Source organism: Suricata suricatta, chromosome 8 (assembly GCF_006229205.1).
Source record: "Suricata suricatta isolate VVHF042 chromosome 8, meerkat_22Aug2017_6uvM2_HiC, whole genome shotgun sequence".
In the NCBI taxonomy this organism is placed as follows: domain Eukaryota; kingdom Metazoa; phylum Chordata; class Mammalia; order Carnivora; family Herpestidae; genus Suricata; species Suricata suricatta.
In genome coordinates, this window is record NC_043707.1 from 38463301 (window position 1) to 38488835 (window position 25535).

At 44.3% G+C, this 25535-nt stretch overlaps 2 protein-coding genes across 4 annotated transcripts; both read right to left on the reverse strand.

Moving 5' to 3' along the window:
• Window positions 1-2786: 2786 nt before the first annotated feature.
• On the reverse strand, window positions 2787-13452 carry LOC115299174 (proline-rich protein 9-like). 3 transcript variants are annotated; one of them, XM_029948517.1, is made up of 2 exons: window positions 13292-13452; window positions 2787-3881 (listed from the first exon to the last, which is right to left on the reverse strand). In XM_029948517.1, the coding sequence occupies exons 1-2, from the start codon at window positions 13305-13307 to the stop codon at window positions 3535-3537; spliced, it is 363 nt and encodes a 120-aa protein (XP_029804377.1). In that variant the 5' UTR covers window positions 13308-13452; the 3' UTR covers window positions 2787-3534. The 3 variants fall into 3 exon arrangements, with proteins under 3 accessions (XP_029804377.1, XP_029804379.1, XP_029804378.1); XM_029948519.1 differs by lacking the exon at window positions 13292-13452 and adding an exon at window positions 12315-12339; XM_029948518.1 differs by lacking the exon at window positions 13292-13452 and adding an exon at window positions 4333-4381.
• Window positions 13453-13552: 100 nt separating this feature from the next.
• On the reverse strand, window positions 13553-15227 carry LOC115299175 (late cornified envelope-like proline-rich protein 1). The gene is made up of 2 exons (XM_029948520.1): window positions 15108-15227; window positions 13553-13970 (listed from the first exon to the last, which is right to left on the reverse strand). Exon 2 carries the CDS (start codon window positions 13947-13949, stop codon window positions 13656-13658), a length of 294 nt encoding a protein of 97 aa, XP_029804380.1. The 5' UTR covers window positions 13950-13970; window positions 15108-15227; the 3' UTR covers window positions 13553-13655.
• Between the last annotated feature and the right edge of the window lie 10308 nt (window positions 15228-25535).

Sequence of the window (25535 nt, forward strand, 5' to 3'; positions counted from 1 at the left end):
GCCATTTGGAAAGCACCGGTGGCCATTTTATTGCAGGCCGGATAACAGATCCAGGTGCCACCAGGACTGACGACCCCCACTCTCAATCTGGACTGTCTCAAACTGGAGTGCCTCACCATGGAATTCCAGTATCCCCCTCCCCACCGAAGCGAGCAGCCAATTGAATCCTGCCACCGTCCAAAGATGACCCTACGTGGCTATCAGCCCACCTGAGCTCAAACCCGGAACTTCTGCACCCATAAAAGACCTTGCTCTCCCATATCAGGCGCGACTTCACGGAACCTCGCCCGGGAATCGCAGATCCCAATAAAGGCCTTCTTGGCTCCATAACGTGGTCTCTTTGTCCTCCCATCTCTGCCTCCATCTATTAAACCTTACAGGTAGGGCCTGGGCCAGAGTTCTGCGACCATGAGAAAGGTGTGGCAGTTCTCACAGAAGAGTTTGATGAAGACTTTCTGGCTTCATGACATCTGTTCTCTCATCTGCAATCTGTAGGTTTGTCTCCTTACCATTTACTAAGGCCTCTCCTATAATCATTAGGCTGTCTTTCCTCTAATATTGCTGGGCTCTCTCTGCTTGTCAGCCCTATGCTTCCTCTTGGCATCTTAGTGTCCCATCTTGGACTCCAATTAGGGCTGGAAAACAAAGACATTTCTTGGTCTTGAGCCTGGCTGAAGAAGTGTCATGAACCGCCCTCAGCCCAGTCAGAGGCTCTATTGCTAGGAGGGCTCTCTGGTGCCTCTTTGTAGCTTGTGGCCCTGGGGGAACACAGTCTTATTCTAAAAAGAATAACTTATTCCAACCAAGCAGGGAGGCAAAAGAACTGTGATTCAGGAACCTGGAGATGTTCAGGGACTTGGGATATCCAAGTTTTGGAGAGGTCCCCTAGGCATGTGAGGTTTGTGGAAAGAAGTTCTCTAGCCCTGCACAGGGGTGCTGCCTCCCTGTTCTCCAGCACCTGGCATAGAACCTGGCACTTGGTAGGTGGATAAATGAATGAATGAATGTGCAGACAGCTCCCGAAATCTTTCTTGTGTGCCATAGGCACTTCCTCATGCAAGTAAGAGCTCTGTTCTGGAGTCAAGAAGGATTCCAGTTAGAATCTTGACTTTACCACTTACTTGCTTTGTGAGGCCATACCAGTTCCCTAATAAAGGGGCAACACATGAACCCTGCTTCCAGGATTGCTGGAGTCCAGCTCCAGCAGGTCCAGGGCTCCCTGAAGGATGAACTGGAGAAAGAGAGTGAGAGAGCTTTGGCTTCTTTCTTTCTGGTCACAAGCTGGCTACTGTACCCTGACCAGAGAGTCAGCTTTATTTACGGGAAAAATGTATTGGGTATAAAACAAAAGTGGCGATTGCCTTAGACAATAATTACTGATAACAAATTCTTTGGTATGTAAAAATGTCCTAGAACATAGATTGGTGGAAGACTCCTGCATAATCTTTACCAATAGAGATTGAAGTAGGTGAATAGATGTTTATCATATGGGAAAGGAAGGGATCTTTAGCATTCAAATATAAGGCAAAGTTTTAAGCATAGCAAAAGGCACGAGTTAGGTCGTTGTGAGCAGGGGTCAATAGCCTGTTTTTGAGGGGAAGAAAAACAGGTTTTCTCAAGAAATGTAACATTTGCTCCTATAATCACAAAAGAAGAAACTCCTATAACAAGTTTTTTCACAAGGCACAATTCAAATATTTTTAGCATAAGAAGACAAGTCACTCCTGATATCAGTCACTCAGATGCCTTGGGGGTTGGTGCTCAAGCAGACATTGAGTGGGGGTTGAGTAGGTGTAGATGCAGGTCGTCATCTGAAAATGGGAGGCCTTGCAAACCTGCCTCACTTCAGAAATGTCTCCCAGCACAGGATTCCCTCAGAGAATGTGCACAGGGATCAGGGCCCATGTTTGTCATCTGCAGACTCAGACAGTTCTTAGGGTTTTGTGTTGCTGTTTGAAATCTTCCCCCAAGTTGCCTCTTGCCCCCTCATCTCTTGCTTAGAAAATCTCTAAGATTAAGAGACTGGGGTGACTCCAGTGCTGCATGACAGCCAAGCAGCTCTCCACTGGACACACCCATATGGGCTGGTTCAGAAGGGGGCCTGGGAAGGTGAGTAAGGGGTTCCTTCAGCTCTCAAGAGGTTGGCCCTTGACATAAGGGTCCAAGTCAGACCTTGGGGCACCACTGAGGAAGCAGCTCTGTTCTTTCTTATAAGTCTCTCTCCTGCTGGACCATTTCAGCATGAGGAAGTTGGCAACATGATGCAGGGAGGTGACCTGGGCTGACATGGCTCTCCTTAAATCTGGGATGGCATGGCAGATAATTTCAGTCCTCAACTCTATTTATCTCAGAGACATGCTTAATTCTTCTTTTTGACAAGGATGCTATGTTTATAAGGTGTCATGGATTCACTGGGGACCCCTTCTTCTATACAACTCTCCTCTTCCCCATTTGAGCCCTTTTTCCCAAAAGCAAGTATCAGAGAGGAAAGAACTCCTAGTGGCAAGAATTCTGGCTATAAAATTCTTAGGGCAGGTCCTAGGCCCTGCTGGATTCTCCTAGGTGTGAACTGTGTGCATAGGTGAGTCCATGATGTGTTGTGAGTAGGGGTGGAGAAGTCCAGGTGATCCTCTGTAAGGAAGCCTCTGTCAACATTGTTGTTCTATGCTCCTGTGAGGTCTCTTTCATTCCTACTCCAGATTGCCCATAAAAGGGGGAACATAATCATCACAAGGATGGCCTATGATTGGGTGGTACCAAGGAAAGAGCACACATTAAGTCAGACATCAGCCTTGGGATCAACTTTATTCTGTATTTTACCTTCACCAGGAAGAAGAAAGCCTGCACCACACAGACACAAATCACATTTCTAAAGAATGTACATGAAATTACAGGGCCCAAAGCAGATCAGACATCAAGCACAAAGATCAACCAGGATCCCAGACATCCCATCTCATCAGTCCTTATTGGCTGTTAAGATTCAACCGTTTATGTATACGTGTTTTTCATTTTTAAAAGCACAACTAACATTTCAATGTCCAATCATTTGCTGTTCTTTTTTAGAGACTAAATGATCCAATTTTTTATTTCTGTAATCTTCTTTGTATTCATGGTGGTAGTGGTGGTGATCGTGTAAGGTCCATCAAAATTCAGCTTGCTTTGAGGCTTGAGTGAGAGGCAGATACTCTGAATTATGAATGAAAGCATCCTTGTCTGTTACACACTCAAGGTTGGGTGGTTTTGTGCCTCAAGGAAGCTGAACTAGGCTTCTGTGGTCTCCCCTTACAACTGCACTATTCCTACAGTGGCAATCTTCTCTTAGACTGCTGAGAACAATACTTAATTCACAGAGATTGATGAAATACAGAGAGAAATGTCTTCAGAGAAAACATACCCAGTCCTAGAATACTGAGGAAGCCAAGAGGCAAGAAGAGGGTACACAGAGAGGCACGTACAGGTGAAGGCTACAATAGCTTGGATTGGGTTGGGTTTTTATCTGTTGGCCATCTTGACCCCACATGGCATTATGAGAAGCTACTTTCCCTTGCTGGGAGGTAAGCACTTCTCCTGGACTTTCTGTGGACAAACTTCCACACATTTTGTCTGAGGTAGCTCCTGGCATGGCTCCACACACTGAGGTGGGCATTGGTCTTGGCTTTGCTGTGGGCAACTTTTTTGGTTTAACTCCTGGCACTGAGGAAGACACACCTCCTGAACTTGCACTGGGCACTTCTCCTGGCAGGGGTCCTGGCATGGTGGGAGGCACACATCCTCAGCATTTCCTTGGCACTGCTCTTGGGTCTTTTGAAGACATGGAGGAGGCACACATGGCTGCTTGCACTGTTGTTCATTAAAGGACATCTTAGAGTAGATAGCAGAACCTAAAACAAACACAAGGTTTGAAATTAATTGCATTAATAGTACCAGGTTGGGAACTGGGAGATTAAGGGTTGGTAGAAGAAAATGGAGAGTGAATAACTTATTTGTTTGCTGTTTTATTTATCCTTTTCTCTTTTCTATCCTTACTTCAGCTCCCTCTGACACCCATCTCCTAAATGGGAATATTCTTATAGCTCTTGTCTGGGTAACCATAGCCCAATCCTACCTGACACCATAGTTCTTTTACAGGTGTTCCCTTCTCTATTTGACAAACCTTTTTAAAAATCAGCTGCAAGAAACTAGACAGAATACACAGGTTGGAGTGAGAGGCTCAGGAAGTGGCAAACCACTAAGAATCAGTGGAAAGTACATAGTCCAGTGGAGGAAGAGAATAGCCTCCTGCAGGCAGAGAAGAAAGCGAGAGGGAGAGAGGACACAGATGTCTCCACTTACCTGTCTTCAGCAAGACTCCACAAAGAACATGGATTGCCAGGCCCAGCAAGGTAGGGACTTTTATATAGTGCCTGCTCCTCCAGGTCCTACAGGACTGACTGGCCACGTGGGACAATGTTCTAATTGTGGAGTCACCATAACGAGCTTCCTCTGAAGTTGCCCATGGTTTGAGTCACTGCTTGGGATGCCTGTTAATCAGCCTCAATTTGCGCTGGGTCCTCACCAGACCTCAGCAGGGAGGGGCTCCTCTTAGATCTCTCTCATTAAAGGTAGCAGCAAAAGAATGTTCATAAAACGTTATCTCAGTCTGTTAAACTGGGGTTGTGTTCCTTGTATGTCCAAACTGGTTCAGGATGTGGTAAGAGATAAGATCCACCTTACTCATCTTGCCTGCATCAATGGGAAGATTTATGCCTAAGTCCTGGGGTCTGTCTGTGTCAAGGGCATGTGTGGCCTGTTTCAGGCATTTCCACTGCATACTTCTTCATTGGGCCTGGAAAGTCACACTTCCTGATCCAAAGAAGATGGCTTGTCCTGTGGTTCCAAGCACACGAAGTTCTTACAGCCTCCTGAAGAGAGTGATTTTTCCCTCGCAGAGGTCTTGAAAGAAATTGGAGTCATTTGTTACTCGTAGGGTGGAGGAGAAGAGAAGAAGGAAAGGGCAGGTAATCTTCATCTTCTTAACTTTTATTTATGTCATTTCTAAAAGTGGAGTTACAGAGTTGTCACAGTGAGCAAGAAAACAGGACATAACAAGGTTGGTCTGCCTCCTTGCCTTCTGGAAAAGCTTTTCAGAACTCAGGTCAATAAAAGCCAGGGGACGAAAGGAAAAGTTTCAAAGCAAACACACCCAGTTTTCTCCACATCCAAGCCTCTGTGTGGGCTTCCACTTCTGTCTTGGGTGCCCTTTGTCTCCGTGACTTGTGAAACTGTAAGCATACTGCAAGGCTTAACTCAGGTCCACCACCTTCCAAGAGCCTTTACTAATTATTCCAAACCAGAAACGAATTCACCTCCTTCTGAACTTCCATATTGTCTATTGTTGGTGCTATTTATATGATATCTACTATAGTTATTAGGAATTCTAGTTCTTTGTATATAAGATCTTATTGCTACCTTGGTTGTAGGTTTCTAGAGGGTAGGGGCTAGGAAATGGAAGACCAATGACTATTAATGCAGTGAATGCCTTAATTAAGGAATAAAGAAGCTAAGTATAGGAGACAGTTGGAGTAGAGGAGGACCTCATGTGCTGGAGGATGAAAATAAATTTTTTTAATGAAAGAAGGCCCGAAGAACAAAGTGGTGGCTTATTTGCTAAAGTTGGTCAAACCCAGGGACTTAAAAGATGATGGGACCCTCTCACTTGAAGTATGTTTAGGTAATTTCTTAGGAAAAAGTATTTGGCTAAAATCAGAGGTTCCTTTAAAGGATTACACAATTTTTGCATGCTTGGTCCCAAAAATAGTTTTTAAAAGGTAAGCTGGGAGAGATCAGGTGACACTTTGGCCTTTAGGACTGGTGCACAGAGGATTGATAGAGCATCACTATGGGTCCCCTCAGTGTCCTGTAAGATACAGATTCCCTGGGGTGGGAGGGGTCAGAGGTCGGCCGTGGGAGGTCATGCTGATGTTGTTGGCACATGATCTTCTGGGGGCTGGGGTGGGAGTGAAGCTGTGGAGGATGAGGAGATAGATTTGGAAGATCAATGGCTATATCTGAAGGGACAAGGTCATCTGGAGAATCTGGGGACTGAATTATCAAGTATAGGATGGGGGGGTGGTCTCCTCCTTTTCCTTCTCTCTTTTTTTTAATCTCCTCTTTCCATTTCTCATTTCCCTCTTCATCTCCTCCATCTTTTGCATGACATGTTGTCTAAGAAACAAAATGACTCTCTGGAGTCCTAGGAGACAAGAAGTTCTCCATACTGGGTTTATTTATTCATCTTTTCAGTCATTCATGGCTCTTTTTTCAAGGTGTCCACAGTCTCATGGAAAAGATTGGCAGAAATTACCCCCCCCCCCATGCGCAAGAAGAAGGCCCTTTCATCAGTCTTGGATAGCTGGAAGGTCCTGGAAGACTCCTGGGGCAGTTGTTTGTGCTGTGTTTTGCTAGATAGTAGGAATTAGCAGGCAAGGAGGGTAAGCAAAGGTATTGCAGGTGCCTGGAAGAAGGAGTGCTGCTAGAACTCAGCTGAGAGGAGAGCCTGGGGCTGACTTAAGAAAGTGGTGAGTCGAAGGTAGGGGGAGAGCTGGCTTCTTTGAGATTTCCAGAAGTTTTCTACAATAGGATGCACAAGATGACCTTGCTTGTGCTACATGCATTTTTATGTCTTTGGCTGAGACTCATGAAGAGACCAAATAAGGATGTGTAGAACAATGAAGAAAGTAGGCCATGTTCTTTTGGAGGAGGTAATGCAGTTAGGAAGAGGCCAGAGTTCAACTTCTTTCAAAAGACTCTGTCTCTGCCTCACAGTGAGCTGATGACATTGAAATGGGTTCAATGTAATCACAAAGGTCCTTCAATGTGTAAAAGGGGGCAGAAGAGTCAGTTTCACAGTGATGTGATGTGAGAAAGATTGGCCCTTGTTGGTTTTGAAGATGGAGACCATGCACCAGGAATGTGGACCACCTCTAGAAGCTGGGAAAGGCAAGCAAACAGATTCTGCCCTAGAGCCTACAGAAAGAGAGTTTTGTTGGCATTTTGGTTTTAGCCCAGAGAGACCTGTGTCAGACTTCTGACTTCCAGAACTCTAAGATAATATATACTTATGTCATTTTAAGCCACTAAAGCTAAAGTTATGGCAACTTGTGACAGCAGCAATAGAACATTAATATACCTTTCCAATTTCTGAAGCTCTTGTGAAGTCTCAAATGAAGAAGTAAAATCCCACTTAGCTCTGCCTCATTTAAGTATCTACTCATTGGTCATGTCAACTCCTCAAAGACTAGCTTTTGGTGATTCATGGAAAAAAAAACTGGGCTCAAGACCCCCACTGACCTGGAGTTGACTTAATTACAAAGAGTATGTATAGTACTGGATGAACTACTTAGCTCCTCAGAGCCTTAATATCTTTCTGAGAAAGGATAACAGTATTTCACAGATTCCTTGTGAGGAATAAACTCAAGAACATATGCACCAACACTTACGGCCCTCAAGCTACTTATAGAATGTTAGTGTCATCTGAATCTGTTCAGGACTTAAATCCTTTATGAAGCATATTCCCAGTTCCCTCACTTCTTCTCCTATCTCATCTACTCTGCCCCTCCAGCACTCTCTTTTCTTATGCTTTTCTCATCACTGGGATGCAGTAGAGAGTGTACTACACAGAGGCCCAGAGACCTGGCTCTCTCCCTAACAAAGGGTGTGACCTCAGGCAAGCCCCTGACCCTTACTGGCTTCAGGTTCATCATCTTTAAAATAGTAAGGGTAGCTAGGAGTCAAGCCAGGTCTAATGCAACTTTGATATTCTGTAATACCATAAATGTGGTCATATGATTAGCCCAGGCATCTATATGACTTTGTAAGCATGTGGATGCATGTATGTAGGAAGAGGGGGAGGGGGTCTCTTCCTCCCTGATTAGGTTATGATTTATAATCTACCTAGTCTTCTGTGGGTAGCAATGACCTAGCCACGTGGCTGAATGATCCTAGGTAGCCTATCGTTACGTAGGTGCACAGTGGGAGTATTTGGGGTCCTCAATAAACAAGCTTAGTGGTTCAGTATCTGGGGTTGTGGCCTAGACAGCTCTGGGGAGATTGATTGTCCCACTGTACAACTTAAGATTAGGTGCCTAAATGGTTCTGATAACCATCTCCAGCCCTCCGGTAAGACTGGGGTTAATCTGATTGAATGCCATCTGAGATTTAAGATTTTAAATTTCTGCAGCTGTCATTATTGGGAGCCAGAGCGTAATTACACAGGATCAGCAGAAGAGAGTCAGGTGTGTGCAGAGCATGCTTCCTCCCCCCATTCCCATCAAATAACTATCTCCTTTGTTCAGATCATAAAAGTTCCCAGACTCTTCTGATTCACTTGACTAGCCAGTCTGCATATTACAGGGCAGTGGCTCTGATAAAGCTGAAGAGTGCAGAATGTGGCTCACCCCATTTCCTGGGAGCAGGTGTCTCTGGAGAGCCTGTAGGCTCCTGGAACAGAGTCTACCACCCCCTCACTTCCCTGCCTCCAGTGTCGCCTTGCAGGGGCAGTCTGAATCAAAGGTCATGGGAGGCGTTGTGGGTTACAGGCCACTGTGCCCAGAGGCGACATGACAGTATACCTGATTCCTCCTCTTTGTTTCAGCCCAACACGTGCTTTGAATAGGAGGCACCAAATTATTTATTTACTGCATTTTTTTTCCACATGAGACAACTGAGGTACAGAGATGTTAAGGGCCTAGTTCAAGACCATATGGTGAGCTCAAGTCAGGACCTGGCAATGGCCCATGTAAAAACATTTAGGACACCACCATATTGGTGATTCTTTATAAACTTCAAGGAGGCAACAAAGACACAGACCATTCAGTGGTTCTAAACAGTTCTGAGGTGATAAAGAAATATATATGTGCACATCTTCACCTTCAGGGGATTCATGGCCCTCAGGTTAAAGATTACTGACACAGGAAATGGGGAGAAGTGTAAACCCAAATTGTTTAGGTTTATATTGGCCTTCAGCCCTTCCCCCCTTTAAGTCTGGGTTCCTGGCTCATTGTGGCCTAAGTTGGGGTTAGAAAATCCTAGACTCTTTTAGAAACCAACTCAGTGTGAACTTGGTTAAAATGTTCCCTCCCTGGAGCTGGGTTTCCTCATCCAGACACTGAGGCACTGGGCACATTCCATGCCACATCTAGCAAGTATTATACTCAGTGATGCAAAAGTCCACATCTGGCTTGTACTGTGATTTGTGAGCTCTGGGGCACTGTTTGGGAATAGGGTGGAGGGAATGGCCCTATAAATCTGCTTGCCTTCAAAGATATTTGCCTTCATTTTCTTTAACTCCCTCTTTCTCCCTCAAGCCTGCTGTGCCACACAGGAGACGTGTGCCATAGCAGATGGGTGGTGAGGACTCTAAGCACTCACCAGGTTCTTGAGTGCTTTGGTGTCCTGGCTTTCTAAGCTCAGTGTCCCATGCCAGGGCCTTTGCATATAGCATCTCAAAGGTCACTCCTCTCCATACCTCAGTGAGACTCTTCTCATTGTTCATGAGAAGAAACTGAGACCCCTTCTCCCACTGAGGTGACACAAATTGCCTGGGCCACATAGTTGAGAGTGTAGAGTTCACCTGGAATCTCACCTTCCAAGCTGAGAAATCTGCTCAGAGGCAGGTTGCCCTTCCCAGGTGAGCTTGGGGGAAGGACTGGTGGGATTTGCATCTTGTCACCTAAGGGGAAAATGATCAACACCAAGGATGCCTTTTTCTCAGCTCCAGGCCACTCATATTCAGTCCTGTCCCCCTCTCCCATCTCTGAATTCTGGGCATGACACATATGAGGAGTGTAAGCAAAACAGTATTCAGGGCCTCACCCCCAGAACAATCTACTTTTCTTTGGGAAAGTGCATCCAAAGCTGCTGAACAGCACTCATCTATCATTACTGAATGTCCTTATTGTGTGCTGGGCAGTGTCCGTTCTCAAAGAACTTACAGCCAGATGGACAGAATATGTCAGGGTAAGTGTTACAGGAGAAAGGTGTGGATGCTCTGAGACTACAGAAAGGGGCATTAACCAGACTGCTGGGGGCAGTGGAGGAAGCTGGAGTGGGTAACCTCTGAGTTGGGTTCTGATGGAGATGAAGACCAGCCCAAGAGGACCATCCAGACGAGGACTCTATGGAAGGAGAATAATAAAGGACAGACAAGTGTCAAGTCATGCAAGCCATGAACTCTCTGCTGTGCCAGGAAGTGCAGGTGGTTACCTGTTGCTGGGCTGCACAGCTCTAGGAGAGAGAAGTGACAAGGGAAAGTCAGACAAGGAGGTGAGGGCCAGTGCCAGAAAAATTTCACAAGACTGGTCAAAGTCATTCGAGCTGTTCTTTAGGCAAAAAGAAGCATCTTAAGGATTTTAAGCAAGGAAATGACTTGCTTAGATTTGGGTTTTAGCCACTGTACCTTGGCTGCTTTTGCTGGAGGCAAGACTAGAAGGTGAACTTGGAACCTCACAAGCCAGTTAGGTTCTGGTTGGTATAGGTGAAAACAATGGGGGTGTTTTTCTTGGAAAAAGTACAAACCCTCAGTCTGAGCAGCATTTCTTTCCAGCCCGGGAGAGAGCATGGAGCTCTGCAGATGAGGTCTCATGCACCAGGTACAGCTGAAAATACCCTGCTTTGCATTTTATGATCAGTTTGAATTTTAGCATCTTTATGTGTTTGGCAATTGACTTACTATATTTACCAATCTGTTTCTTTGCTGAGCATTAACAGCTGTGGCACAGAAGTGGTTGTGACTTGTCATTGTCAATAAGGCCTCCCAAGAGGTGCTTATGTCTCTGGCTGGAGTATTTGGTCATTTGGAAGCAAGAGGGGCAAATATGACGGGTTCAGTAACTGGTTCCTCATTGCCATCTCTACAGCTGACATTTGCATGTGAGGGACTCATGAAAGGGAGCTGCCTTCCAGCCTCAGAGTTTCAAAGCAAGACATCCCTGTGACTGGGTGCCAGGCCTTTCATATAGCACAGGCTCACAGTGCTGCCCCCAGCCGGCTTGGTCTGGGAGGACTTACCAGTCCTTTAGCAAGGCCAGCTGTATGGTTTCTTGAGACATCACGATGCAAGGGGGTCTGTGCTATGGTCTTCTCTCATTGCTTCTCCATGAAAGGAGAGGGCTTGGGCCCACCCTATCACATTATCTGTGAGCCGTCAAGCCTGGCACTGCACAGATTCTCATGATGCCACTCTTCATGTGTCGCTTACTTATTTATACAACCCTCTGCCATTTGGGGCAGGGCCCTGGTGACTGCCGCTGGGGCTGGCAGTAATTATGGCATTCTGCAGGGAGGTAGTACACTCATCATGTTCTAGCCATCTTTCCTGGCATTGCCTTTGATCCAGTTTTTGTTGGAAAGTAGCCATTAGGAGATGTGTATCTTTGGTTTCATTTACATGAGAGAAAAGGGAATTAAATTGGCAAATGGATGGTTTCATGTTTTTAGAGATGGTCTCCACCCAGTCTGTGCCCAGAGTCCTCAGAGCAACCCAGGAGAGCACCAGCCCCTAACCCATCCTGCCATAGAGCCACAGGAGACCTGAGACAGGGACCATACCCATGAGAGGAAGGCACACAAAGTGGGGTGCCCTCTGCATGTTGTGCACTCAGGTGTAAGAAGATACTCTTCATTCTTTTCCTTTTTTTGTTTTTGTTTTTGTTTCTGCTCATTAAGCAAATAAGCTTTGGGTGGTTTCTGAAGTATTCCTGATTATATAATTTTTTCCCACTACATGAGAAATAAAAGCTTACTAATGAAAATACCAAGGCTAGTGAAAATAAAAATACACCACAGGTTACCATAACTCCATTGTCCTAAAATAACTAGAATGTTGACAAATTTCCTTCTATTATTATTATTATTCATAGGACATTTTGGTTAAATATCATTGCTTTTATGATATATCTCCAGTTGGGGCCTTGCTTTTTTCCCCTTTAGTACATTTTAATAATTGCATAATGTTTCATCAAGTAAATAGATCTAAATATATTTAATCAAACTGCTGTTAGATATTTAAAGTGTTTCTAAATTACACTGTGATAATCTGCTTTACATGGCTTCCCCCCCCCCCCCTTTTTGGAATTATTTTTCTTTCCAAGACATGGAATAACAATTGGGTCCAAGGATTCTATGCTTTTGATATATATTTCTATATTCCTCAAATTCCTTTTTAAAAGGAGTTTTGTCTATTTATGCTTTCACCAACAGTGGCACACTCTTTAGCACTGAGCTTCTCAGATTTATTATTTAAAAGTAACCATTAAATAGATGGAAGAGGCTGTCACCTTATAGTAAGTGCTATTTCCTCTGTCTCTCTCCCTTCTCCACCTTTTCCACACTTCTTCCCTTCTTTGTGATTTCTACTGAGGTTCAAGAGTTATCCATCTGTTATCAACAGTTGACCACAGGCCCCCTAATGCCCTTAACTAGGCTTCCAGAGTCTCCCAGTGTCCAGAAGTTCTACAGTTCCTGTAGTGTATAGTTCTATAGTGTCCTATAGTTCTAATTCTATGCCCCCTTCCCACCCTAATACCCTTCCCTGCAATGTAAACCAATTTATTCCCTTTTGTGAATTAAACAAGGTTGATGTGCACTTTCCCTAGCCACTTGTAAATAATCCCACTTTTTATAACTGTGAATACTTTTCCTGTTCATTCCTAATAGAGGTCCTTCCAGATTTATCCTTTTTCATGTGTGCTGAAGCTTTCCTTTTGAAATTTTATAGATTTAGAGGAGGTTGCCCAAACAGAACATCTTTTCACCGGAATTCTCTCCATGGAGACATGTTACAAAAGTCCACAACTCCAGTTGTTGTTGTTGTTGTTTTAATTTTTAAAGAGTATCCATCTGTGCTTACAGGTATAATTTAGAACATAACTATTGCCTCAGGAGACTTACAGCCCAATAAGGAAGAAAGGCACAGGGCAATTACGTTCAGGTGTGACATGTGAGGCCCAGGAAGGTGCTGTGTGCTCCCATCTGAGGGGGCTGGCTATGTTCCAGTACATCAGGTGCCTGGCACATGTTCACCCCCTAAGCCTCATGACAACCTTGTAAGCTGACTGCTAACGTCAGCTCTCTTTTTACAGAGAGAAGGAAACCAAAGATCAGAGCAGAGATAGAGTTTAAGCCCACACAGCCTGTTTTCAGAGTATTCTGCCCAAACATTATGCAGTGGGATCAATAGCTGAAGGTAGAACTTTTCCTAAGCCTTTCTGGACCTTTTGTCAACGTCCCGCTCCTATTTCCCCTTCACACCCACCCTCTTCCTCTGTCATGACTACTTGAGCTCCTGCGGTGAACCACTGTAACAGCCATATTTACACTCTCTCAGGCTGCATTCTCTGGATGCGCCCCTCAGAAGATGCCATAACCCTCAATGCAGCTGAAGGGAGGCCGTTTTCAAAAGTTGATTGTAGAATGAGGGTTCTAGCCACTCTTGGTGCTTTAGTGCTAGAAATCAACAAACAAACAAAAACTTGCGGACAAAAAGAAAAAATCAAAAGTCCAAGAGAAGAAAGCCTTGCACAGCAGAGGAACATGTTTACTTGTCAGTTCATGGCTTCAGCCTTCAGCACCAAGATGGTGAACATGGTGGAGATGTTGGAGGTAGTGGGTTGAGTGCTTCACTCTGGGGGTGGGCAGGGTGGTGGGCATTTAGGAGGACAGGCCTTGACACAGGGATTGGGAGGGTAGGAAGCTGGGCACGGAGCAGGGCATGGTGGGGGGCACAGCGAAGGGCATGGTGGGCACTTTGGTGGTGGGCACTTCTCCCGTGGGCACTTGTCAGAGCACCGTTGCAGCAGCTTCTTTAGACAGCTGGGCTGACACTTGGCCTCACATTTTTGTTCACACCTGGGATCACAGTTCTTGGGCTCATTCTTGGGTTCACTAGATTTATTTTTATCATCACTTGACATTCTTTCTTGATTTTCTGGGCCCTGTAAAGAAATATCAACAGGTGGTATGTGGGAGACCATACTGCAGGGTAGGAGAGGAACAGCTAAGCCTTCCCACTCACATCTCCTGCCCATCCTTGCTCTTATCAAAACTTTCCCAGAGTGGTTCTGGCTGTAGACCAATTCTCATTTAAGGGCTGTCCTCTTGTCTTTGGAGTCAGTTGGTGACATTTCTTGGTCTCTCCATCCTTATTCTGCTTTTTGTTCACTTACTCTTGCCTCCATTCCATATCCCAATAGGAGTTCTCAACTTAGCATCCTGGAGCCCCCCCGCCCCCATGATAAAACCATATTTAATCATATATTTATCAATTTATTTGTTATCTTTTGTAACCCCATGTGTTTTAATCCATTTAATTGTACTATCCTGAAGTCATAAGTTTGGTCAGACTGCTAAAAGTATTGATGGCATAACAAAGGTTTTAAAGAGCTCCTTCAGGGCTACTTCCTTCTGGAGATGAAACAAGAGAACATAATAGTGGGTCCAGGGACTCAGGACACTTCTTTGAATACTGTGACCTCAAAGCCTGATTTCTTCACTTGAGAACTGGGGATGGGAACATAATTCAATCTTTACCATGGCTGAACTCCCACCGGCCACAATGGGACTCCTCTTCCCCATGATTACAGGAAGAGAAGAAGTCAGGAGAGGAAGAGATGAGTTGGGAAATTCTAATTCCTCTAAAAAGATGAATGTGAGAGCCACAAAATATGATTTTAAGGAAGAATTTTCCCCCCATCTGTTAAGTTTTGGCCTGAGCTAGGTCTTCTATGGATGGCTTGACTTCTAGGTATGAACATGGCTTTTCAGTTCCTGACAATACTTGCAAGTTTTCTTTGTTTTCCTTTAAGAATATAAAAGTAAACTTTCATCTAAGTTAGTTTTAAAATCAGTATGGCTTTCTAGAGAAACAGATTATTAAGTTAAACTCCAAAATTGTTAAGGATATCTCTTTCAAAGGGGGTGAAGCCCAGTTATTGCTACCAAAAATGATAGGAAGATTTCATTCAAAAATAGCCATTGTCTCAACCCTCTTCAATGACTGGGATACTGTAGGTCACTCTCAAGAAAGGAAAGGAGTAAGACAGGCCATTTCCAGTTGTTCAAATACAACTCACCCCTTTGTGTTGAACTTGACAAGTGGTTGAGTGAGGTGGATGGTATTTCTGTGCTTGAGAAGGTGGATTTTCCCTCTGGTTCCTCTGCCCAGCTCTGAGGAAGCTAGGAGGTGGGGGAGGGGTAGCCCCAATTGTAACCTCATCACTGCATCATCAGGTAGTGATTGTTGTGTGTCTCCAGGGCTCCTAGTTCAACTCAAGCCCTTGAGAATAGACTGCTTATTCACTCCCCTTTGCTGTCATTCAAAATTCATGCTGGTAAAATCAGACCATGATGAATACTACTGAGCTCTAAGGATAAGGAGGCTTATTGTTGTTAGCAGCAGGAAAGCTCTGTTTATATATATATGGTCTCTTTTTCCTTCCAAATTTTAACTCCTTTGAACTTGCTCCTTCTCCACCTTTTTAGTAGAGCTTCCTGGATTGCTTATAGCGTTTTGATTCTTTTCTCATTCCTAGTTTGTAATATGAGATTCTGAAACCTTTTTTTAACATTCCACACATCCTAGCCCAAATCCAAATATTATTTCAGCTCTTTTTCTGTGTTTCTGCCTATATTTCACTGATTGTTGTGCTTTGCAGTAGTTTTTTTCAATCAGAGAGTGGCTATCCCTTGATATCCAAGATATACTCTGCTTATTGTATAGACTTGAATCGGTGCTCCTCGCCAGTTCTGACACATTGTGTTAACTGCAATTTCTTGGAGTAGACAGGTTTGCCTCTGAGAAAATTCTTTCCTTGCTTTTCAAAGGCCTGGCCAGTTGGTCTCTGTGGTTGGACCAGGGTCTCAGGGGTGATAGTAGGAGGTTGCTGTGGGAAAGGCAAGTGGGTGGGATGCATAGTGTCTTGGACTCAGGAAGTTCATGTTGGCAGTCATTCACTGACAGCGATGAGTGACTTTTGGTTAAAATTGTGAAATGATTGTCTAAGGTGTTGACAGAGATTTCTTACAGCAAAGTGTGGGATAGACTAGTGGATGGGGCAGTGGAGCAAAATGTGCAGTAGCCTATTTCAAAGATATTATAAACATCTTGAAGTCTGAAGGAAGGCAGTGGTAGTGTTAGGGAAAGGGTTCCCATGAGAGAAGAATCATCAGAGAAGTATATTTATAGGATTCAGTTAATGGAAAATTTAGAATAAAAATTTTAAAGATGACTCCTGGGTGTTACTGTAAATGGGTGCTGAGGAAACAACATATGTGTGTTAGAAAAAGATGAGTTTGAGTCTGAGCATGCTGAGTTGTGGTCACGGTGGAACATCTTAAATGGTTATTGGAAATGTGACTCCTGCCTGTGCCACTGAGCAGACTGAGTCCTTGAGTTCTATTCAGTAAAAGAAGTGTTTGCTGAGCGGATAAGGATGAGATAGGATTGGAGGAGAGAAGAGAAAATGTACTGGGGAGGATGGGGAATCCCAGTATAGGGTTTGTTTGATATTTGCTAAGGATAAAGAATGTCATACACAATTGAAACCCAAATGAACCCAAATGAAAGGGGAGAGTGGGCAGAATTTAACCTCTTGCCACTAGGATAAGTGTTGTTATACCCATTGTCTTAGTGAAGCCTACCCTTCCATCCTCATTTTCTTTGCTCTATAATTTTCATTATTATGAGCTGTAGCTCTTCAAAGTTGCTGAGAAGCAATTTCTGCACCCATCTCAAGAGACTCAGCTCCACCTGCTGTTCAGCTCTGGAGCAAGGCTAGCAATCTGATTAGGGAAGAGGCAGTTATTTGTGATAATTATGTCAAAAGATGTAGTGATTTCTACTGGCCATTGTCTGGCTGTTTCCTCTTCACTCTCTACTTTCTTACCTTTCCTTTTTCTTGCTCAAGAAATTCTCACTGAATGAAAGTACATCATCCATTGGACTTCCACTAGGACATTTGTCCATTATCTTTTCAGTCTTTAAAACCCTCCTCTAAAGGCCAACACTGCTGTCACTATTATGTTTAGTCTCTTAGCTTTCAGCCTCACCTTAGGTTCAGGGGTTTGGTCAACAACTGGCTGACAGCAAGGCACTGCCGAACTGAATACAGAACAGCCTCAGGAGCTGCTGGGTCTCAGAGGGAGAGAGGTTTGAAGGGGGACTCTGGGGGGTGCCTGGGTGACTTAGTCAGTTGAGCAGCTGACTTTGGCTCAGGTCACGATCTTGCGGTTTGTGGGTTCGAGCCCCACATCAGGTTCTGTGCTGACATCTCAGAGCCTGGAGCCTGCTTCAGATTCTGTGTCTCCCTCTCTTTCTGACCCTCCCCTGTTCACGCTCTGTTTCTCTCTGTCTCAATAAAAAAATAATTTTAAAAAAAGAGTGGGGATCCTGGGATCAGACCCTGGGTTCAAATCTCACCTTGATGTTTTTACTTACCAAATGACCCCTAGTAAATGACTTCACTTTCTAAGTCTCAGTTCCCTCATCCATAGAATGTGATAGTAATAACACATCCATCTTAGGACTGTATGTAATTTATATTGAGCACTCACAACAGGCACATTTCCAAGTGTAAAGCCTACACTGTCACCCAGGACACTACCTCACTCTACTCAGTGTCATATAGCGGAGGCCAGGGTCGCTTTCCTTCACTGAGCCCTGCGTTGAGGCGCCAATTGTCTTAACCCAGAGGCCGGGTCCGGCACACTCGTCCCCAGAGCTCGGTGGTACCTGTTTCGTCCGCCCCGACCGGCAGGGCGGAGAATCGTCGCGGGTTCTTTTCCTGAGGGAGGGAGAGAAAAACAGGGGGGCAGGAGGGAGAGACGCAGAGAGTAAAGACAAAACTCACGGTTTCCGATCAGGCAAAAGAGAGAGAGCTTTATTCAGAAAACTGTCTCTTATAAAAGTTTCAAGGTGGGAAAACAAAGCAGCTGACCAAGGTCAGTTACCAGGTAAACAGAGTCAAATGAGTATCAAAAGAAACGCCCAGGTTTGCCTCAGCAATGCTGGGAAGGGGGGAGTTCACACTGAATAATCCAAAATACGGTTTGGATCTTTTGTGCAGCTTGGCCACTCCACGTCTTGCCTAGCATGACAGACGCCAAAGTTATGTTGACCAGGAAATGGCAGTCTCCAGCCTCTAGATGCACATCTCGTTTGCTGGTGCACTCTCTGGAGAGTGATAATCCTTGCCTGAGGCAGACAAAAAACTTGGCGGCCCCCGACAGCATGAGACTGTTTTTCAAGGACAAGAATTCAGACACAGAATGGAAAGACTCTACTCTGGAGGAGAAAGGGTAGACTGTGCAATGCCTGGTCCTTTAAGTGTTCAAATTTTGAAGCCCAGCCACATGCCAACGAAAAATACAGGAGAGCTGTGGTGCAGGCCAGCTGACTGCCCTTGCTATTTTATGAGGACTGCACAAATAGTGGGTGCATGAGACCCTGGTCTGGAGATGAGACCTTTCCTCCAAAATTCCTTAGATACTTACTCTTTACCTGACCCCCTCCCAACCTGAGTGTATATAATGAGTTACCTATCATGTTCGCAGTGCAGCTCTTCCTACCCCTGGCTCCTGTCCCCATGCTTTAAAAAAATCACCTTTTTGCACTAAAGACATCTTCAAGAATTCTTTCTTGGCCATTGGCTCTGGCCTACCCCATGAACCCCCAGCACCCCAAAACTTCATCAAAAGGATCTGGGATGGGTCACTTAACTGCCTGTGGAATGCAAGTGAACTGTGAAGGTTTCATACTTGGAACCCATGAAAGCTGGAATTTTGTGAGGCTGTGGGGTGCTCTTTGAGGGAAGGAGGTGCATGAGGGGAGCCTCAAGTATGAATTTGGATGGTGGCCTCAGAAGCTGCATGTCTGCATTCCTGAGCGACTCTGTGGTCACTGCACTTGGGGTGTCCATGCTGGCTGGGGTCAGTGGGCAATGTTTAGGGACCTGGGGAGGATTGGGAGTGGGCTTTCCATTGTTGCTGCTGTGATGGCACCTCTCTTGAAGTTTTAACAGAAGCCTTTCATTGGTGGGCTGAGAACTCACAGTGGCACAATATCCACGAGGGACCCAGAGGGGAGGGGAATCTCTCTAACAGCTCCTGCATTTTCTTACCCTCTGTGATTTTCATCTGTACCCTGGAGTTAGCCACAATCACAGGAACCACCACAGCTGCTCCCAACAGAAATTCATTTCAGAACATGGACCCTGTGCCTACCTCCTGGGGTTATCATTGTGTCTGTCCTGTCAGACCCACCTTTTTATAGGACTCCTTATAGTTAGAAGAATATTGATATCTGAAACAACTCAGGATGAGAGAGATGAAGATGGGGCAGAAACAGAACATTGGGCTGTGTAAGAACTATTTTATAAAAGAGTAGGGAGGGGCATCTGGGTGGCTCAGTTGGCTAGGCATCCGACATTGACTCAGGTCTTGTAGTTTGCAAGTTTAAGCCTTGCATTGTGATCTGTGCTGACAGCTCAGAACCTGAAGCCTGCTTTGGATTCTATGTCTCCTTCTCCCTTTGCCCCTCCTCCTGATGCTCTGTCTCTGTCTCTCTGTCTCTCTATCTGAAATAAACATTAAAAAAATTTTTTTAAGGAGTAAGGATGGTTGACCTGGAAGGACAAGAAATTGTTTATAGAATTTGTGTCAATTTTGTATAGCTGCATAAGTCACATAAACAGCAGCTTAACCAACACACACTTATAATCTCATGGTGTCCTTGAGTCCAGGGTGTGTGCCCAACTTAGCTGGGACTCCTGCTCAGAGACTCATGAGACTGAGATCAAGATGCTGCTCCTGTGTTCCTTTCTGGAGCTTTCAGGTTCAATGGATTGTTGGTTGACTTCAGGTTCTTCCAGGTGTAGGACTGAAGTCCTCAACTGCTAGAAGCCACCCAGCCTCCTGCCATCTGGCTGACTCCATCACAGCACTGCTGAATTCATCAGCTCCCCAGGCTGGGGTTACCCATTGGTGGCTGGTAATGCTGCTGTGGGGAGGGGAGCAAAGGCCGGACTCATGTGTTTTTCAAGGTATAAATCCTCCCACCTGGACAATTTCAAACTACCAATGGTTTAATGACAGGTTTTCAAAATTTCTGAATATTTAATTGTCAGCTCTACTGAGTATCATCTCCAGCAGGCCACTGGACCTAGGCTCGGGGGTCCAGGGCTCATGGACCAAGTCTCCTTTATGGCCCTACCCCCTGCCCTGTCCTCCCACCTCCTGTCTCCTTCAGTAATTTTAAGCAGAAGGAATGAAGTTTCTTTTAGTTTCCTATTTGCTATAACAGATCACCACAAACTCAGTAGTTTAACAACACAACTTTATTCTCTTAGAGTTCTTGAAGTCTGACTCTAAAATTAAGGTATTGGCAGGACCATGTTCCTTCTGGAGCTTTCAAAGGAGAATCTGTATCCTTGCCTTTTGAGCTTCTAGAGACTGCTTGAATTCCTAGGCCCATGGTCTCTTCTTCACATCTTGAATCTGTCATTACCTCTACTGTGACTCACTCTGATCCTCCTGCCTCCCTCTTATGAGGACCCTTGTGAGGACATTGAGGTCGCCTGGATAAGCCAGGATACTTTCCCCATCTCCAGATCCTTCACAGAATCCCATCTACAAAATTCCTTTTACCCTGTGAGGTACTGTATCCACAAGTTCTGGGGGTTAGGGTGTGAGCATCTTTGGGAAATATTATTTAGCCATTCTGTCACAAGAGTGTATCCATCCACAAGCACACATCATTTAGAGTTTTGGTCATTGTTATGCTTGCTTATCTCCCCTACAAATTTTGTGTCTTATATTTGCATCTCCTTAAGAACAGTAAGAAACAGAGCTGTTACAGAAACATCACACATTGTGGCACCCACCCCTCAATGCTACAAGGGGGAATTTTGAAATTCTGTGTTTCTTTTCTTTTAGCTATTCCTTGTATTAAAATGAATCCCACAATGTAGAGGTGGCATTGGGTTTTCAATTACAAATACATATCTTACACAGTAGAGCTCACATGCTGTTTTGAATCTTTTCTGTTTACTTACCACAGTAGCTGAAAGGTGGTATAATAATCTAAATACAGTTTAAGGGAAATATTTACTCTCCATTTCCTTGTGGGTCCTGCAGGCACAGCTCCTCAGTTATCTCATTCCTCTTCCACCCCTGTGCCTGACCTCCTCACCTTGGAGAAGGCTTCCTTTGGGAAGGAGGCTAAGGAGCTGAGGGTGGAACCCATTTTGGGAGCTAGTGTTTTGGAGACTGGATGGGTATTTCCAAGGGGAAGGAGTTCCTCCCTATTTCTCTGTGCCCTGTTTTCTTGGATAAGCCATTACTCCTTTTCTTACCTGCTTTTCCTCAGCCTCCCAAACCCCAATTGCCTTGAATCTAATACCCCCTCAAACATGGTTCCATGTTGTGCCAGAATCCAGCTCCAGCAGGTCCAGGGTTCCCTGAAGGATGGATGATATTGGAATGAGATGTTGGCATAAGAGAGTGATGAGAGAGCCACAAGTTTCTTTCTTGATCACCAGGCAGCCATCTCTGCTCTGTCTGCTTTGGTGTCTTTTTTTATTGGTCAAGCAATAACATGACATCAGAAGATAAAATTTTTTACATTGACTAATTTTTTGTGATAAGATGTTTTAATTATCAAAAGTGTACAGAAACAAGTTTTACAGAAGTATTTTTTAAAACCATCCCATTCATTTTTGGCACCAGTCCCCCAGATTAAGAAAGTAAAAAACCTATCTTATTTTGTATGGGTTGGTTTTTTGCCAAAAATTATGACTTTGTTTTTAATTAACAAGTTACAACCAAGTCATGTAATGTATTTACAGTGAAGTTGAGTAAATCTTATAACTAAGAATATGACAGGAGGTTTTTAGTAGAAAACAGGATAACATATATATTATTTAAGTTAGTAAAGCTAAGATTAAAACTTAGGTTAAGTCGTATGTAGATATGCTAGGAGTCATTTTGATTGGCTCATAAGCTACAAGAGAAAGAATGTTTGTTAACAAGTTGCTTGAGGAAGCCCTTTCCTGATGCAAGCTCAATAGGGGCCCTATGTATGTTGCCTTGTACCTGGGTTTCCATTTTTTTATCCATCCTCATAACTGAAGGCAGTATAAGGGAGGATATTTGTAGAATGTGGACCTTCGGAAGGGACCATGTTCTGATCTTGTCTTCTTCTACTTTTTATCTCCAATCTAGGCTCCTTTTCTCTGGGCCAGACTTAAATGGACAATGTTTTGACCTTGTTTTCTATTTCTTATCACCAAATTAGGCTCCTTTCTCCAGGCCAGACTTAAATGAAACTCTTGTATTTTTAACCCCTTTAAGTCTATGTTTTGGATCTGCAAGGCTCATTAGAAGAGCCTTTTGTCAAAGATCTATAGTGTTTTGATCTAAAATCTTTTATGCAGGGACAGGAAAATGTTTTTTCTTATGGGGTAACTGTGTGGGGAATATTGGTCGGATTTGGAACACTGAAAGGCCTAATTAATGATAACAGGCTTATTTTCAACATAAGCAGTAGTAGCAGAAGGAGATACCAGTTTTGCCTCATGGCCGGAGCTGTGCAAACATCTGCCATTTCCTCACTGTGACTGTGCCATCCAGCAAGGTTGATGCAGCTCTCAGCACCGTTGTTGGGTGAAAATATAGTCTATGGTGAGAAAAAATCCACCTGCTTCATGACTGGGTTGAGAAGGGTAGCTTCATATGAGTCATTTCTGTTTGACAGGCATTCTTGGCATGGAAGAAGCTCCACAGCGGGCATTTCTGCTGGCTGGAGGACAGGGCACAGGGACCTGGGGGGAAAGCAGGGCACAGTGTTCAGGGTAGGGCAGGGCATAGGGACCTGGGGAGGTATCTGGCAAGGGATTTTGCATTGTTGCTATTGCTGAAAAGACATCTTTCTTGATTGTAGAGAGTCTGTAAGAAATAAGAAATATTTTTTTGTTTTGTTTGTTTTCTTTTGCCATTGGTACTTCCTCAATGAAACCATCACAGCTGTATCCTCAGGGACAACCTTCCCATCAAACGTTTTGGCATATCTGCTATGTGACACAGAATGCAGAATGGGTAGCAGCTGCCAAATAAGAAAACACTTTGGGACTGTAGGAACGTTTTTCTGTGACCAGACTCTCTTTCCACCCTGAGGTGACCATTCTTCTTCGATGACACTCCTGGGGCTCTGCCATCTGAGCAGTGTCCAGTTTAGGGAAGGAGGCCAGCAAGTCTAACATCAGCGACACAGCCAAATGTGGAGCCAAGAAAGTAGGGACTTAGGTCAGAGAGACTTGGCTTTGACCCTTTATTGTCACCCACTAGCTATGTGAAAAGGAACAAACCAAATACATTTATTTTTACTCAAGTTTCACCTTAAAATGGGATAAACAATGACCACAATCCAAGATCGTAGGAATCAGAGAAAGAAAATTTGATAGAGAGGTGAGCACACTGTGAATATCTACTGTTAGTTCAAAGGAAGAAGACAAGGAGAAAAAAACCAGAAATTGTATCGTGGTGTGTGGGGGAAGTAAGACGTCATGCTCAGCCTGGGGGTAGGGAAGTATAGATTCTTTGGGGTGAGGGAGGGACATGAGAGCTTCCTGTCTTGAACACCTGAAAGGCCACCCTACTTGAAATATGTGTGTGTGTGTGGAAATTTCCAGCAGTGATGTCAGAGCAACACACCTTAGACATGAGCAAAAATGTCCTCCATGGGGTTGATGACAGAGGAAGACTTCTCCATCCTGAATCACCCTCTTCAGTGACTTTTGGATGTTTCCAACATCATTCTGCTGAGGAAGGAGGCTGCTCTCTGTCTCTCCAGGGATCCTTCTGCTCACATAGTCTTTGAACTTGAACAAAGTCATGAGTCTGACCTCAGGATAGGCCTCTTTCTGTGGCCAGTATCTAGCCCTTTATCTCTTCCCTATTATCTTGTTCTCCACATCCTCTCCTGCTTAGCTCACTCTGTGATAATATTTGAGGGGGTATTATAACCTCTCCAAAGCAAGCTAGCTGTAAGCAGGTGTCATTTTTCAGGTAAACATCCAAATCCTAGAATATACGAATATTAGTACTCAATCTTAGTGTTTTTTTTTAACTTAAGGATTCCACCCAAGCCTACTTTCTTGTTTAGCCTGTAATGTCATCCAAACCAAGGAAAATGAAGGAGGATTAGATTGAAAATGCAGATGTCCACTGTCCAGTTTGTCCTAACTTTTCCACATCCTCCATCTGGGACTTTGGAAAAGTCACTTAACATTTGTAGCACACACTTTTCTTACCTGAAGCATGTTATATTACAGTTAATGGTTTCCAAATTTCTCAAAGAAAATCATTCTGTAGAGTAAAACAGATCAGACTCCATAATGTGGGTGGGCCTCATCCTACCAACTGAAGGCCTGAATAGAAAAAAGACTGACCTCCTCTAAGGGAATCTGTCAGCAGACTGCCTCTGTTTTGTTTTGTTTTGTCTTTATGAACATAGTTTGTTGTCAAATTGGCTTACACACAACACTCAGTGTTCATTCCAACAAGTGCCCTCCTCAATGCCCATCACCTACTTTCCCTCTCCCCCATCCTCCCATCCACCCTTAGTCTCTGTATTTAATAGTCTTTTGTGGTTTGCCTCCCTCCCTCTCTGTATCTATTCCCCCCTCCCCTATGGTCTTCTGTTCAGTTTCTCAAATATATATATATGAGTGAAAACATACGATATCTGTCCTTCTCTGACTGACTTATTTCACTCAGCATAATATCTTCCAGTTCCACCCACATTGCTGCAGATGGCATGATTTCATTCCTTCTCATTGCCAAGTAGTATTCCATTGAATACATAAACCACATCTTTTTAAATCCATTCAATTGATGGACATTTAGGCTCTTTCCATAATTTGGCTATTGTTGACAGTGCTGCTATAAACATTGGGATTCATGTGCCCCTATGCATCAGCACTCCTGTATTCCTTGGGTAAATTCCTTGGATTGCTAATCTGGGTCATAGGGCAGCTCTATTTTTATTTTTTTTTTGAGGGACCTCCACACTGTTTTCCAGAGCGGCTGCCCCAGTTTGCATTCCCACCAACAGTACAAGAGGGTTCCTGTTTCTCCACATCCTGGCAGACTGCCTCTGAACTTGAAGTGCATCTCTTACCTAGGTCTCCATCCTGCCCATCTACTCTACAGCCTGTCTGAAGATTTTGGACCTGCCAAGCCTTCAAAGTCACATGGGCCAATTTCTTAAAAAATGTATATATGCCCATCCCATTGGTTCTGTTTCTCTAGAGATTCCTGACTACCGGAGTCCTGCTCCAGCTGGTCCAGGGTCCCATGAAGGAGGTGATAGCATCGGTGAAAAATGGCAGTGAGAGAGCCTGGAGTTTCTTTCTTTCCTGGTTGGTCACCATTCTGACATCTCTATCTTGCCAGGTTTTGTGCCTTTATTTATAGAATTAGGTGTTAACATGACATCAAAAAGTGGA